This window comes from Camarhynchus parvulus, chromosome 1A (assembly GCF_901933205.1).
Source record: "Camarhynchus parvulus chromosome 1A, STF_HiC, whole genome shotgun sequence".
In the NCBI taxonomy this organism is placed as follows: Eukaryota; Metazoa; Chordata; class Aves; order Passeriformes; family Thraupidae; genus Camarhynchus; species Camarhynchus parvulus.
The window spans coordinates 22,774,636-22,790,603 of NC_044586.1; the positions used below are offsets into that span (position 1 = coordinate 22,774,636).

General features: G+C 44.4%; 1 protein-coding gene across 1 annotated transcript in view; it reads left to right on the forward strand.

Moving 5' to 3' along the window:
- CACNA1I (calcium voltage-gated channel subunit alpha1 I) overlaps positions 1–15,968 on the forward strand; it is a 151,598-nt gene that overhangs the window by 58,143 nt on the left and 77,487 nt on the right. The window contains 2 exon segments of the mRNA XM_030959648.1: positions 9,787–9,898; positions 10,889–11,022. Of these exon segments, the coding sequence (XP_030815508.1) occupies positions 9,787–9,898; positions 10,889–11,022 (246 nt within the window).

Here is a 15,968-nt window from a genome sequence, read left to right on the forward strand (position 1 = left end):
AGTTATCTGCTGAGACAGATTGGCTCAGTCATCTGCAGTCTTTTCTCCAAGCACGTGTCCTGCAGGACATCGGTGCCAAACCTTCCCAAACACCCTCTGGGAACCAGGGTAGAGTGGCCAGCTACAAACCTTCCAAAGAATTAAAAACTGAGAAGAAAAAGGTGTGCTCAAAATAGAGGGTGATGACAACTTTGACTCTGAAAATTATGCTTTAATTACAGCCAATAATTGAAACAAACAACAGGAATTTGTATCCAGCTCTCTGTTACTGCCCTCCATTTTGCCTAGACTGTATGCAATTTCTTCTGAGTGACCTTACCTGAGCACTCCCTACACTTCTGAATTAATCTTTATTTACTTTGCTGCAAAGCTTTGTCCCTGCGTGTCTTTTTTTAAAATTTTTTTTCTGTTCTGAAGCACTTGTCAGAAAAGCCTCCTGAGCTAAGCACCAAGCATAGGATTTAGTGCTGCTCCAGCCACTGAAAACATCGTGCTGCTGGGAGAAGAGAGAAAGAATAAAGCCACTCTGCCTTTCTTTCTGCCTCTCTAATCTAGGGTTTCTACTAGAGGCAGAGTGCCCTCTAAGATAATTTAGCCTTGGAAACTGGCTGTCTGGAGGAGCAAGGTGCTCACTTCCACGTCCTTCACCAGGTGATGTGCTGGGGTACACGATACTGCCCTGAAACCTGCAGAGAGAAGAGCCCCTGTGCAGAAGGGCATACACACCTTTTATAACTGTGAGAAGGTCCTTAATCTGCCTTTTGTATTTTCATTGTCATCTTCACATTCCTGCCAGGCAAGATGACCTTTTATTAAAGGTGCCCTGCACTCCCTTCAGACACATTTGAGTTGTACATCCCTCTAAGCTCAGCTTGCACTTGTGTGGCCTTTGACAGGGATAGGTGGGAAGCTGCAAAGAATGGAAAAAGTAGTCTTTGACATCTGAAAACTACTATGGACTAGAAAGATGGCAATGCTGCACAAAGAAACCAGTGCAAGGAAATGGAATAGGAGCACAGTAATTGTTTGGTGGTGGGCTTTAGCCCTTTGGTGCTGTTGAAGTTTCTTCTGCCCTAATTCTTCTCTGGGGAAATGGCTTCTTATTCAAAGACATTCCATCATTCCTTTGTATTTGCTGTAAAGTTCAACACCCAGGACCCAGATCTCTGTCTTTCATGGTTGTGTGCCTACAGTCTGGGGGTGGTGACTCCCAGCTCAAGCCTGGGCAGTGATTGGGAGCTGCTTCAGGAGGTTCACTGGAATATCCTCTTCATGCCCCACAGATGGTTTCCCAAAGCACACGGAACCTAAAGCTCACAACAAGAGCACAAACCCTACACCCATCCATAAACAAACCTGACAACATTAGGAGCAGTGAGGGGGCATAAAAGTAAGGCTTTCCTTTTTATATTTCTCTTCCCTGCCCTCCCAAGTATAACATTGCTTGTTCTTTCCTCTTCCTTCCTTGAAATTCAGTCATAGAAACACTGCTGTTATGGTGCTGTATTTATTTAGAGGTTATAATGTTTAGTGGGCCCACCCAAGATGAGGACCCTGCTCAAACCTATCATGATATGAAGGTAAAAGAAGGGACTGCAGCACTACCAAACCTGGCAGGACTGTTGCATCAGTTTGACAGGTGCTGAGGAACACTTACACAACTTTGGATGAAGCTGCTGGGTGACAGGGCAGTGAAACACAGAAGCAGAGGGAGGACTGGGAGATATTTTTTTCCTTTCCCTTTGCAAAATGCTTTTTTACACTTTAGTAGGAAATTTCCACCAAGAAAGCTTGGCCACAGAGAGATTAAATCTTATAAAAAGTGACTCAGGCTCTGGCTAGAGAATGGTGACTCCACGAGTCTCTCTGATCATGTCACTTCCTGGGGCTGTGGAGGGTGGGGCACTGGACCAGAGCATTCAGCTACGCTGGTAAAATTCACATTTCATCATTCTGGAGCACATTACTAATTGAAATCACTTCTGGACTACAAATATTTTTTCTGTTTTGGCCTGCCAAGTTTAGCTCTTCTCTGGAGCAGAGGTCCACCTGAGTCCAAAATCAAAGACTAGCTCTTCCAAGGTCCCTACTTTGCCACTGCTGTCAATGGGGAATTGCTTGTGCTGTGTGAAAGATCAGTAAACAATAAGAACTTTAAAATTTGAACCCCAGTTTTGTGGTTCAGGGGGTTTTCTCAGCTGGTCCTTCTCTGGCGTCTGTTACTCCTATGACTCCATTTGCAGCAGGAAGCAGCTGCTGGATCTGCCACTCTGACTAGGAGATTCTGGAGCAAAATTCTTTCACCTGTCACACAGCATAACAATGTTCCAAGCTGCAGTCCTATAGCCTCATGCTGTGACCTTGTTGAAGCTCCTAATGTGAAGCCAGGTCAGATTTTGGACAGTAATCTGCAAGGCAGAGCCAGAATGCTGCAGGAGGCACCATTTGGGAATCAGCAGGAGGTGTGATTCCTCAAGTCAGTCTTGAACTGGTTCCACAGCATGGTGGAGTATTGCTTTCCTGGCAGGAAAGACAGGCAACCTCAATCCCAGCCATCTGAGGATATTGAAAAGCTCTTTCTCCAGGAACAGTCATTATCTCTAATACCCTGCTTAAGTTTAAACTTGGGTAATTACTTTCATCTGACCTAAAAAAAAAGATTCTCAGGTGGGTTTTTTTCCTAGGTACACTATTTTTTCATGCTTTCTGTAGTAAACAGCTTTGTAGGAGTGCTGCACACTGTTAAACAGATGCTCTGTTGCACCCTGAAAGACAGATGCAATTTGGAGGTGGGTCATTATCAGTTGAGAAGCTCTGGGGCTCAGCTGCTACAGGCAGGAGGTGATCATTAATAGCAGAGCTGTGCAGCAGCATTGATGAGGATGCATGGCATTTGTGAGATATTTGAATAATTAGTGCTGGGATGCACACACCTCTCCTGGAGAAAACACCAGGCTGCTTTACCAATGTCTGTCCATGTAAATGGTGTGAGAGACAGCCAGAAGTCTTGGTGTAACTCATGCTAGCTTTAGTACCAGTGAGTTCTGGAGGTGAGTGGTATCTGAAAGAAGCCTTGCTTTTCCCTGCAGCCTCCTCTTTGATAAGGGGCCCTATATTAGGTCAGAGATCTCCTGTTGTCTCCCATTTCTGGAGAATCTGAAGACTTGTCTCCTTGTGTTAATACCTCTTTTTTCTTCAGGTTCTTTCTTAGACCTTTAATCTTCACTGTATGTTTTTCCTGACAGAAATTTCTTACTACTATTTTTGGTTTTAGTGGACTTGAGAGTTTAATGGATGCATTTAGAACATCTGAATAAATCATTATGGAAAGAGTTTTTAAGAAAGGAGATATTTGCTTCATCTTGTTTCTGTAATGAAAAAACCAAACCTAACAAAATTTTTCAACAGCCGTCTTCAATCCTTGCCAAACTTTGAAGGGGAATACGATGTGGTGCCTGAGAAACAACTGACTTAAATTCAAATTTAGCTTAGAACCTAATGAAAACTGAGCTATGCAGCCAAAATTCTATGTGGCCTGACACAGGACCCACTTTCTGAGCACCCCTTAGAAGTAAGATCAGAAGCTCTGACCAATGGTGCTTTGTTTTTTTGGTGTTCATCTGATTTAACATGGGAACAACTGAATCTTTGTCTTTTGTAAGGAACCTGTCCTTGATAGAACATCCCTTCCAAAGGGCAGAAATATAGGAGCATTGCCAACCATTTAAAATTTCTCTACTGCATCCCCCTTCTGCAGTTTCTTGTCCTGCCTGCCAGCAGCACCAACACAAGTTAAGCCTTCCCCAATGCCTCTCAAATCAATGTAACAGTTTCACTGCACTTGGCTCTACCACAGTCCTCTCCTTGGCATCAATATTGCTGAAGGCTTGAAGACCTTAGCAATGCTTATGTCAGGCGCCTGAAGCTCAGGTGCTGCTCTTTCATGAGAAAAGAGTTTAAATGATGCTGTGATGGAAGCAAACGTGTACAAGATTGCGCAGCATGGGAGCACCCAGAGCATGTCAACCTTGAGTGCTTGCAGAAAAGCTTGATAAACTGCCCTTGTGGCTTGGCCACCGTGAAATCACAACACTGCAATGCTGGGTGTTGGCATTTGATTTCCAACAGAAACTCAGAACTCCAAACTGGGGTGTTCTGTTGGGTCAAAAAAAAAAGAAACAACCTTTTTTTTTCTGTTATGTTGAATTTTTTCTTTGCACCAAAAAAGACAGAAGAAATACTGCAGTCTTAACAAAATAGAATTTTTAAAGTTTCTTGTTTGAAAAAATGTTTTGATTGTTTTGATCTATTTGAACACAAACACATTTTGAGAGGTATTTTCCTTCATGTGAACACAGTGTTACATTCAATTTCTTCTAGTTAGTTAGCTCAGCAGACTGAGCTGAAGAGAAAGAACCCTGTTGATTCTGCCAGCTTATTTTGTAGGAAAAGACAAAACATCCATGTATCAACACAGAAGGAAAAAAACCCCACAAAAGCTGAGTGTTGATAAGAAAAAGTGGGAGGGGGCAAAGAGTGAAACTTGCCTGTGAAAACATTTTCAAAAGACAACAGCAAGGAGGTAGAGAAAATGAGCGTTTCTTTCCTTGGGGCCGTTGCCTTCTCTGACCTTTACAACAAATCCCTCCTTCCATTACAAATAGAATATTAACAGGACTTGAAACTGTCCTGTTTCAAATACAGCATCCTACCGGCTTCTTGCAGGACAGTCACAAAGTAGGGAAGCTGTCCTTAGCTTGTTTCAAAAGGTAGGCAAGAAAATGTAATCACTGCAGACTGGAATGCCAGGGTGAAGCCGTTCAGGTGGTGGAGGGATGGTGGGATGAGTGGTAGGTGGGGAGGAGCCCGAGGGGGAGCAGAGAGGAGTGTTCATGCAGATGCGGTGCAGTGTCCTCAGCCAAGCCTGCCCGGCAGCAGCGCAGAGCTGAGAGGCCACAAGGAGTTGTAGGAGGGGTGGCTGGTGTTCAGGATGCATTGCATGGGGCTCCATGTTCCCACTTGAGTCACTGAGCTGCTCTTCTCTCCATTTTGGGGCAGGATCAGGTTCTGCCATGACCAGCCATACCACAGGGCTGGCAGGCTTTTCCCCTTGCTGGAAATGCTTTGTAGTCAGGCATTTCTCTGCACGTTAAACAGGTCTGAGAAAGTCAGGACTTTAACTGGCACCAGGCATACCCTAGGAGTAGTTTGGAAATGGCAGCAGGAAACACTGAGGGGTTGTCATGCCTATAAAGCTTATATATTTTCTGTGCTTTAGGAGTGCCTGCCAGCCCCTGGGGAGCTACTTGTGCCTCTGCAGCTGATGGTGGAGGAAGAAGAGAGGGGTCCCCAAAGCACTGTTTTATTTTGCTCTGTTGTGTTTTTGTCAGTGATAGAAAATGGAGATTAAGGTCAATCCCAAGAACCTTAAGCGGTACTCAGCTTTTTAGGTGCAAGGTATTTACAGCTGCAGCCCAGCAGACATTTCTTCTGCTATTTGTCATTCAGAAATTGAGCCCAAAAGCTTTGCCTGTCTCCCATCACCTGTTTCTAACATCATTTTCCATTATGCACAGTTGTTTTATCAAGCACTGCCACAAAACATGTCCCAGAAACATCTGCATATCTCCTTAAGTGTCCTGCAGCTTGTGGCTTGCAGTGCATCCCAGATGGTTTGGGGTGAATGATGGGTCTCTCCTGGTGTGTGCTGGTGTTGTGTGTCCCTGTTGAACCCTGTACCTCATCCCAGAGCTGCCCTGTCCATAGGGAGACAGGGTGTGGAGGGTCAATAGTTTTACAGCGGCTGTCTCTGGCCAGCAGCTTGCCAGGTCCTGCTCAGGGTGCAGAAGGACAGGGCTGGCGCCCCGCAGCAAAGTCTTGCTGTCACAGGCAGGCACCAGCTAAAGAACCAGTGCAAGTTTTCTAGGCAAAATATAACCTAGATATGGATCTTGATGTCTCCAGACAGTGCTGAAATGAACAAAACTTTTTTAAGGAGGAGAGACTTCTGTGGATAATGAGACCAGCCCGTGGTTACTCCATGATCCTTGTGGATCCTCCTAGCTGAGAATATTCTGTGATTAACTCAGGAAATACTTCCTTTGCTGTATTTCTTTTTCAAATGAGGGCCATTGTCCTTTTATCTGAACGGGTTTGAATCAACTGTGAACTGCCACAGTTAGTGGGGGGAAACCCTCCCTTTAAGGGCAAGTTATTACATAGTGGATTCCTGTGAATTTTCTGGTGTGCCTTGTGGTGGCCAAGGAGAGAAGCTGGCCACGGACAGAATTTGTGAAAAGTTTTTCAAACCATTTGCAGGCCCCAGAATTCACTGGGAAAGATATTGGGAATGAGGCTGTGGGAAGGGAGAGAAGCAGTGAGGAAGGGCTGGAGCGGGGCGGGGAGAACATGTGCATGGGTTTGCTTGTAATTAGGAGATTTAAACTTTGAAAGAAGTTAATTAATAATGAAACTTCTGACTGAATGATGCAGATTATGAAGACTGGCTTTGTCAGCAGCTGCAATTAATTACAGGCTCAGGCACAGGGAAAAGGAGGGGGGTGAGGGATATGGGAGGGGGGAGGCATCACCAAAAGAACGATGATAAACCTGGCTGCAGGCTGTTGCTGTGGTGACAGGAGGCAGTAGCTGTGGTTGACAACGATGACACATTGAAGGCAGCAGATAGTCCTAATTACCCCCTCCACCGACCCAAGCAGGCAGCAACCCCTCCTGATTGAGGATAGGAGATGCTCTGGTTTTCTCCTTGCACTTTGTTCCTTTCTGCTGCAGGTTTGATGTGCTTTTTCAGCGTTTCCAGCTGCTCTGAAAGGAAAACCATGGGGCAGTGGCTTTTTCTAATGCCACTGTAACAGCCTGGGAATGGCCAGTGGTTCTGTAATATTGTTGAGAAGCCTGGACAATGCTGGCAAACTCTCAGAGCTGATATCCAAAAAGCAGGGGAGAAGAAATCATCTGCAACTGGCCATGGCATTTGGAGCAGGAAGATGAGATGAGATTGCACAGCTGGCCTAAGTTTCAGGCTTTTTGGGAGAGCTTGCCATGTCTTGTTAGGTCTTGTGCTTCAGGGTCTCACCAGAAGCTGCCAGCCCCCTGCCATGGTCTGCATGGCCTTTGGGGAGCTCTGCAAGGAAACATGGGAGCGTGCTGCCCTGGCACTGCTGCTGCCAAGGCACGTGCATAGAAGTGTAGATCTGTGTTGGATCAAAACTCCCAACTTTCCCGAGTTGGGCTGTACTCTGAGTAATACTCTCTGCCTCCAACTCTCTTGTGTCATGCTTTCTGGAGAAAAAAAAGCCAAATGGCTTTTAAAACAATTTCTGCTTTTCATTTGTCATGCATTAATTTGTTCCAGGAAGGTTTGAGACCCTGGTTTTGTCCACGTATCTTCTGACATCCTTATCCCCAGGGAGAAGGACTTTTGCAACCATTGTCTCAGACTGCTCTGACACTGTTTTGGCCCTTGAAGAATGTCATTCAGCACTGACCCCTCTATCAGGGCTTCACTGGTGCTGCCTTTCCAGTCACTGTCAAAGCACCTGCAAAAATGGAAAGGCTGAGAGAGCTGGGGCTGCTCAGGCTGGAGGAGAGATGGTTTAGGGAGCTCTTATCCATGTGTATTGATACCTGATAGGAGGAGTAAAGGACACAGACTGCTCAGTGATGCCCAGTGACAGGCCAAGAGGTAATGGTCACAGCCTGAAAAGTGGGATATGTCCTATTTTAACTTAAGGAAACACTTATTTTCTGTGTAATAATAAAATGCTGGAGCAGGTTGCCCAGAGAGGTTCTGGTGCCTCTATACCTGAAGATATTCAAGCCCCAAGTGGATTTAACCCTGAGCAATCTGCTGTAGTTGATGCTACTTTGGGCAGAGAAGGTGGACAAGATGACCTCCAGAGGCCCTCCCAACATCAACCATTCTGTGTTTCTGTAAGGCAATGGTGGCACCAAACAGATTCTGAAGAGTCCAGAAAAAGAACTGCAGTCTTATCTAAAAACCCTGTGTGAGCTAATGGAAAACTCTCAAATTGCTTTCCTGGCCTTCAGGTCTGATCATTAAAGAAATGTGCAAGAAAGAGGGAGGTGGGAAGTTGAAGTTGTGTTGCATAGATCCTGAGTGAAAATACTTGGTGCCCTTTTGGTGCATTCCTCTCAGAAAAGAGCCTGGTTTTGAAGCCTACATTGAGGGTGGGCTTCACGTGCATGACTTTGTAGAGCACATGGGATTAACTTTGTGAGGGGTAGGGATAACACATTCTTGAAATCACATTAGAGCATAATTGGAACAGTAGAACTAGTGCCCTGCTCTTGTCTGATTTTGCAATTGAAGGTAGCTCACCACAAACCAGGTGGGGGAGAAGAGAGAGAATTAATAATCTTCTAGATCAGATTGTGCAGTTTAGTCATAAATCACTGTCAGAGAATGAGCATGGAAGAGTTGCTCAGAACAAACCACAGAAGCTGAATGTCTTTCAGAAGTGATCAGAGATACAGGCTGCCCTTTTAGATTCAGTACTGAAAGGACTGAAAATGGATGCACTCAGTGGGTTGGATTTTAAGTAGATAATTTTGTGCCTCTCCTATTTAAAAAAGATAAAATTGTCTGACAGTGGGGACTGGGCAGATATGTTGTCATGAGGTGTGTAAAATGCCCAAGAACATTTCTGCCAGAGGCTGGAGGTCTATTTAGTCTACATCACTGCTTTGCAATGAGAACACTGGAAAGTACTGCACAAATGTACCCTCTTTTAGAGCTAAAATACTGTAAATGAGTTCTTGGGTAAGTGTGTATCAGGCTTTAAAACTCCTTCAGGAGGAGAGGGATGGTGAGAGGGGGCAGCTAGAATGTGTAGAGTACAAAGGTCACACAAATACATTATTTTTATCTACTTCCCTAATACATAAATGGAGTGGCACTTGACAAAATTCTAAGACAACAAATTAATAATAAATAGGAGGGAACAGTTTTTAATGTAAAGTATAATTAGCCAATGTAGCTCTGGGCTGCTAACTATTATCAAAGCAGATATTTTAGCAAGATTATCAACAAAGGATTCAAATGAATAAGCAAAGCATCTACAGGGACACGAGCGTAGCTGAGAAAACAATTATAAGGACTATCAATCCTCATGCTTTAGGGCATAAACAGATCACCAGCTGGGGTCAGAAACACAAATTCTCCTTATAGTTAGTGAGTAACTTGGGCGTGTTGTGGAGTTTTATCCAGCATTGGTCACTGCTGGAAACATAGTGACAGGATCAGTGGCACTTATTTACCCCCAGGTTTCTCTGAGAGGGGACAACAGAGAGGTCCAGCCTTTCCAGAAGGGCAATAATCATGTAGAGATCAATCTGCCCATTTTGATTTAGATCCCTTGATCTTGGAGGTCTATGATATGTTTAGGTATAGCCCACCTTGGAAAGTCTCTTCCATGTGTTTGGAATATTCAGTAAACCAAAGAGGGAAGGGACTCTGCAAACCAACAGGAGAGGAGCAAGCATGTGTTTGACTCTGGCAATGATTTGACTTGTGTAAGTACTTTAGGCCTTTTGTGCTACCTCTGCTTTCCCTTTTATAAAAGAGTTTTGGCTTAATCAAGGAATGGAGTAGTGATGAACTGGGTGCAGAGAATGTGGGAATATAATAAATCAGCCTACCAGCACTTCTTTCCTTTAATCTTCCTACCTTGTTACTCAAGCCTAGAGCAAGCTTATCTCAGCCATGATGCTTTTGCAGAAGTTTTCCTTGACTCTCTCTTCCACCTGGTTCGAGTGTGTCAGCATGATGGTGATTTTGCTAAACTGTGTCACCCTGGGAATGTACCAGCCATGTGAGGATATGGACTGCCTCTCTGACAGGTGTAAAATCTTGCAGGTAAGCAGATTTCCTTCTCGTTGTGATGGTGCTTCAGTCCAAGTCACAAATTTTCATGCATGCTTTCCTTCAGCGTGTGGGCGATGCCCTCCTGGAGAGGCTGGCAAGGCCGTCGCTGGCAGTGAGCTCTCCTGCTGTAAAATGGCAAGAGCCTGCTTTGAGCAGGGAATGGGACAAGAGAGAGAATGAATGAACTTTACTTGTGACTGTGCAATACTGAACACTTGCTAATATTAATGAACCTGCACATAAGCAGGGGTTTCCTGACACAGACACCCACAAGACACATGGGTCAGGGTTAGGCCCGGGAGAAATAACTGAGGTTACACAGCCCAGGCAGGAGGGAACAGCAGCCCCCATGCATTTGGTAGCCTGGTGATGTGCAAAACTATTACTGATTCAACAGATACTGTGGAATTCAGGATGCCCAAAGGGAGAAGAAATAAAGAGAATGCTTAGAAGGGCCATGAGTACATCCAGACTGTAAGACACCAGCTGTGCTTGATGCTTCCCCAAAGAGAAGATGACAGCAAAGGCTGTCACGCACAGTGGTTAAGGCTTTCAGGTATCTGAAGCTTCTCTCTGTGATGTGCTGTCCAGGCTGTGAGGGAAGCTGCACTATGTCCTCAGCTGAGCCATCTGCAGCAATGGGATGAGGAGTCCCTCCCTGGGGGATCTTGGAAAAAACAGGGTTTTCCTGGCCAAGTTTAAATCTGCTGGTGCTGAACCAACACCACTTTTGAAGTCTATGTAAGGAGTCTCTGAGTCTGCATCAGTTGTTGCACCTGTGGGTGAAAAAACTTTAAAAGCCCTCACTGAGCTTGAGCAGCAAGAAACTCTGATGCCAGGGCTACGTGGAAGAAACTTTTCCAGCCCTGCCTTGATCTCATTTTCAGGAGTACTGAAATTAGTATTTTTCTCACATTCTGTGTTTGAAAGTCCAAGGCTGAGAATGCTTGTGAAATATGCTCTTGGGTTTCTGTTTGGCAGGTGTTTGATGATTTCATCTTCATCTTCTTTGCCATGGAAATGGTCTTGAAGATGGTGGCCCTGGGGATCTTTGGCAAGAAGTGTTACCTTGGAGACACCTGGAACCGCCTGGATTTCTTCATTGTCATGGCTGGGTAGGTTGATAATTTCTGGGTTGGTTTATTTTGGGTTTACTAGAGTCTTGTATGGAACAGAAATGATTTGACTGAGGAGAAAGTTTCCACTGTGGTGCTACTCCAGTGCAGCAGCCAAGCTGGATTTGGGCATGCTGGGGTTAGCAGCCAGGGGAAGAAAGAGCGGACAAGGTAGCTCAGCTCCTCAGCTGATGTGCAGCCACCTGTCTAGCACAACTTCAGCAGAGGGTGCTCATTTGTACCAGCTGAAGAGCTCGTCCAGAGACATTTTTGGGTTTTTGTGTTTTTAAAGTGTCTAGGTAGAAGAGGTGTAACCTTTACCAGAACCAAACTAAAGCTAACATTTCTGTTTCCAGCAGCAGTGTTTCAAGGGTAGGAATGTGGGGTTTTTATTCAGGGCTTTTTGGTTTTGTATTGCACCAGCATTACCCGCAGTACTATTGGGACAAGTTGACATTTGAGGGTTTTTTACAACAAAGTTGCTATGGTGAAGCTTTGATTTTCCCCTCTGCATGTATCAAGTGGAAAGTCTATGAGAATTTGCCTGCTAAATCACAGCAAAATGTCCATTTCTGATACCAGTGGGATGTGCTTTTCCCCCAGAATTCTAATTTTCAATTAGAATGCCTTGTGGCATAAAAAAAAACAAATCAAAAAACCCCAAAAAACCAGAAATAAATATGGTATATTGCTCTTCTCACAGGGAAAAAAAAAGTGAACATCTTTTCAGATGGAAGCCCTCGATTTTATTTTTCTTTAGCCAGGAATTACCAGCCCCACTGTTGCCTGGAAGTGCATGTATTACTGACTGAGCTAGCAGTGAGTTTGAGCTCACTTTGCAGTTTTCCCCCTGGTGTGGAGCAGCACTGTCTTTATATTTGCTTTTGACAGAGTTCTTCTACAGCAAGAGTTGAAAGTCATTCCCTCTGGAGGAGCAGATAATTGTTTGCTTCTGGGAGGAGCAGAGATTTTCAAACTTGGTGCAGCTGTAAAAATTTGAAGGCTGATTCTCAGCCAGGTTGTGCATGAAAGAGGACAGGCAGATGAAAGCTGTAGGCTTTTCTAAATTAACACAATGTGTGTGAGATGGGAAGACCTTTCTTGTAGCTGATTCTGCTGGGGTTAAGATCTGATTTAAAGTGGCCTGACATGAGAAGTGCCACTTAAAGCCCCTGAGACTTGGTGCTGAGGAAAGCCAGATCATTGTATGTTCTAGCCTGGGCTCCTGAATTGCCGGAGACTGGGTGCAGGGAGAGCAAAGACCCTAGCACAGCAGCCTGTGAGGAAGGAAAACCTGGGTAGGTTTGAAAAGGGGGCCTTGGAGCCCATGGCGCTGCTCCGTGCGGGTGATGTGCCGCAGTGTGCCGGGAGAAAGACTCTGCTCCAGGTGGGCACAGGAAAACCAGCATGGGGTAAAAATGTGTGGGAACTGGGGTCTTGCTCTGCCTGGGGTCCCTGCAAGTATGGTATGTGAGTGGTGCTGTCTGAAGAGAGGGTGGGGCAATACTAAATGAAAGAGGGAGAGCTCAAATACTTCATGCAGAAAACAAGTGAAATCCACACAACCTAGGCAAGGAGGGAGCAAACTCCCTTACATATTTCCTTCTGTCACCATTGCTGGCAGGAATTTGAGGAGAGATAATCTTTTGTGCATCTGATAGCAGTACTAGGAAAAAAAGCTCATATATGAACTTCTTTTAATGCCAAGGAGACTTTGAATCAACTCCTTAGATATTAAATAATCTGTGTGGAGGATTTTTTTATTTCAGGTCCAAAACTGAAAGAAATTTGTTTCCTGATTTCTATTCAGTTGTCCTCATGAGGTGTCAGAATGAAATGATAGTAATCTCATTAGAATATCTGATCTCAAAGGACTTCTGCTAAAGAAAGATTTTTCCATTTAGTTATATAGAACTAATGACTATATAATGTATTTCGAGTTATAAAAGCTTGTGGTTATTAATTCATTATTCTTTGAAATTCATTAAAATTGTCTGCACTGTTTAAATCAAATCCAAGGCTTTAACTTGTCCTTACATACTGTAGGCTTTTGCTTAACCTCAGATGTAAGCCCCAACCTTTATCCTTATTGATTCCACGCCTGGATCATGCCTTCAGCTTACTGAAGCCATGCTGTCCAGATGCTGCCCTAGCATTGACTTAGGGAGGACACCTAGTATTAGGTCTTGCACATTGTCTCCATGCCAGGGAGCTAGATCCTGATCAGAGGCTAATCAGTGTTCTCTAAGAGCCTTCTCCTTTTCATCATCCTGGATTCTTGTTTTCTGTAAGGGAGGTCATAAACTTGGCTCCTAAGGAAACATCCCTGATGTCGGGGAGCAATGCCCAGCCTGGGGTCCATGCAGCTTCTCTCAGTTTCCAGAATATGGATTGTACTTCCTGGCCCTTTCTCCTCCCTTCTCCCTCTCCAAATAAACACCAGCAAGGCAGCAAAGGTTGCAAAGAACAGACTGTAGCATGGAAAAGTGAGGCGCAGGCAGGGCCCACTCTGGGGGGCATTCCTGGGCAGCTGAGATGTCTTCACCTGGTTTGGTGCACAGCAGCACGTTTTATCAAAGAGCATAATGAGTGCTTGCTGCTATGGCCCCAGACAGTACTCTGGTTACATAAACCATGTATTCAGGCAATCATTTGTAGTTATTTCCTCACTTCCTTGGAAAGCCAGAAGCTATAGTTTTAGTTAGCTGAATTCCCTCGTGTGCCCTTGCCCTGCTTGCCCCTGCAACCCAGCAGCTCAAGGAGGAAGACTCCATTGTCACTAAAAATGTTCAGTTTCCATGGCAATAGGAGCTGACATCACCAGAATTTTCTCCCCTCTCAAACACTCCCTCCCCTAACCACCTTCAAAATGTTTTTTGGTTTTTTTTCTGGAAGGGTTAGGAAAAAACCCAAAACAACAGTTAGAAGTCAATGTTGTCCCTCACTGTTCCCCTCAGACCTCGAAAAATCACATGAAGCAATTTGGTTTGAGGAGTGCCAATGCCCCTTGTGTGCACAAACAACCAGGGCTGCAGATTCAGCTTGTTGACGCTCCCATTCCCAACTGCTTGCTGGTGACAGGAGGTTGCAGGCTCCCAGACGTTTCAGGCAGACTGTGCTCGTCACCACCAGCTGTCCTGGTGGGAGTCCCTCTTCCCTTCCCTGCGTGATCAGGTCCTGTCTGGCGTCATTTGGTTCCCACAGTGATGGGTGTGTTTGGAGAGCTCGAGCTGAGGCAGCCTCAGAGGGCAGCTACCTCAAGTTGAGAGCCTATGGTGGTTTGAAAGTTGAGATAATGAGAAAGCTAATCAGATGGGAAATGTCAGCCAGAGTCTGTATGTGTGTGAATTTAGGGGAAGAGTCACTTGTTTCTGGGCTCATGCTCATCAAGCCAGGCAGTTCTCTAGCAATGCAAGAGTGAGCAATTGCCCCTGCTCGCTCTATTCTGTGAAACAGTTGCATTGACATGTGGCTGGAGATGATGCCACTGTCCCTCTAGGAAAGGAGATACCATCCCTTTATACATCTGACCTGAGGAGAATGAATTCCATGTAGAGAGAGGTTGTTCTGCCTCTCATGATCCAAGTGCTGTAATTAACCACCTGTGCTGGGAATTCTGTCTGTCCTTGCCCACTTCTGTGGCACCCCTGAAACATATTAGGTAAATTAAGGGGCAGAGGACTTCACTACGTGGGTGGGGGGGGTTAGTGTTTGATTATGATTACACATGTGTCCCCAAAAATATGCCCAAAATCTTTCTCTAACTACTTGTTGCTTGAATTCCATTGACTGAGTGGGTCTGTCTTTCACAGAATGCTGTCTTTATCTCTCTCAATTATCACAGTGGAGTGTGCCATGTAGATCTCAAACTGTGGTCAAATTCCTCCTGTCCTTACCTTTGGTGTGAGAAATGACATTTTGGATATTTTGGCATTTTGAGATATTCTTGGAATGTTCTTAAACAGTTTTTAAAGTGGTGCATTTCAGAATAAGACAGAGCATTCTGTCAGTGCTTCAGTCTGTTTCAGTGCCATTGGTTGTAATATTGTCTAACTATTCCTGCCTGAAATTTCCCGTTTCCTATAGCCAAGTATTGCAGTAGCCTGTCCATTCAATCACAGCACTTCACAATCAATTCATTCAGCTGCTTTCTTCATGGTCTCCAAGCTTGATTGGTTGGGGTTTTTTTTCCTGTCTCCTCTTCTGAAGAGAGAAAACCCCTTCCTATTAGTAGGAACAGTAAACTTTGTTCACAGAGGTATGTTAGTTCCATTTTTTTAAAACTGGAATACTGGAATACATATTATTTGCATTTCCAAGGCAGTTCATGCTGTTCTATCCCTGACTTGTCATCTTCATTTCTTTTCTGTTCTCCCAAAAATACGCCTCAATTGCAAAATCCATCAGGGACTTTTTTTAGTTTTCTGTCAGGTTGTGATAAATAAATAAAGAACAGAGTGGCAAGAATTGTGCATTACAGAAGTACATCTGCTCACAAATGAATCCCCATTTAGTGTTGCGTGTGAGGTTTATTACTTAGACGTTTTTTCTCCAGCTAATGTATGTCATGATGATTACATATCATTCCAGCCATATCAACCTAATTACTTGTGTGAACCAGACTTGTAACCTCATAAGAGATTATAACACATTAGTTTGATGATGTCTATTTTTCCTTACACTTGTATTGGGTATGGTTAATTTTGTTATCCACTTTTAATCCATAATCTGTCCAAGATGCATATTGACAATTTCATCACTGTACTGTCACCAGCATCAGTCCTGTCACTGAGATCACTGTGTACTGGCACAACATCAGAATTCCTTTGACCCTTGGATGCTTTCCCAGTTTTCTGAGTCTAATCAAAAATTATCAGTACTGGTCCAGATCTTTTCTGGCCATCTCTTTTAAAACTCTTGCATACAAATTGTCCAGACTTGCTTAT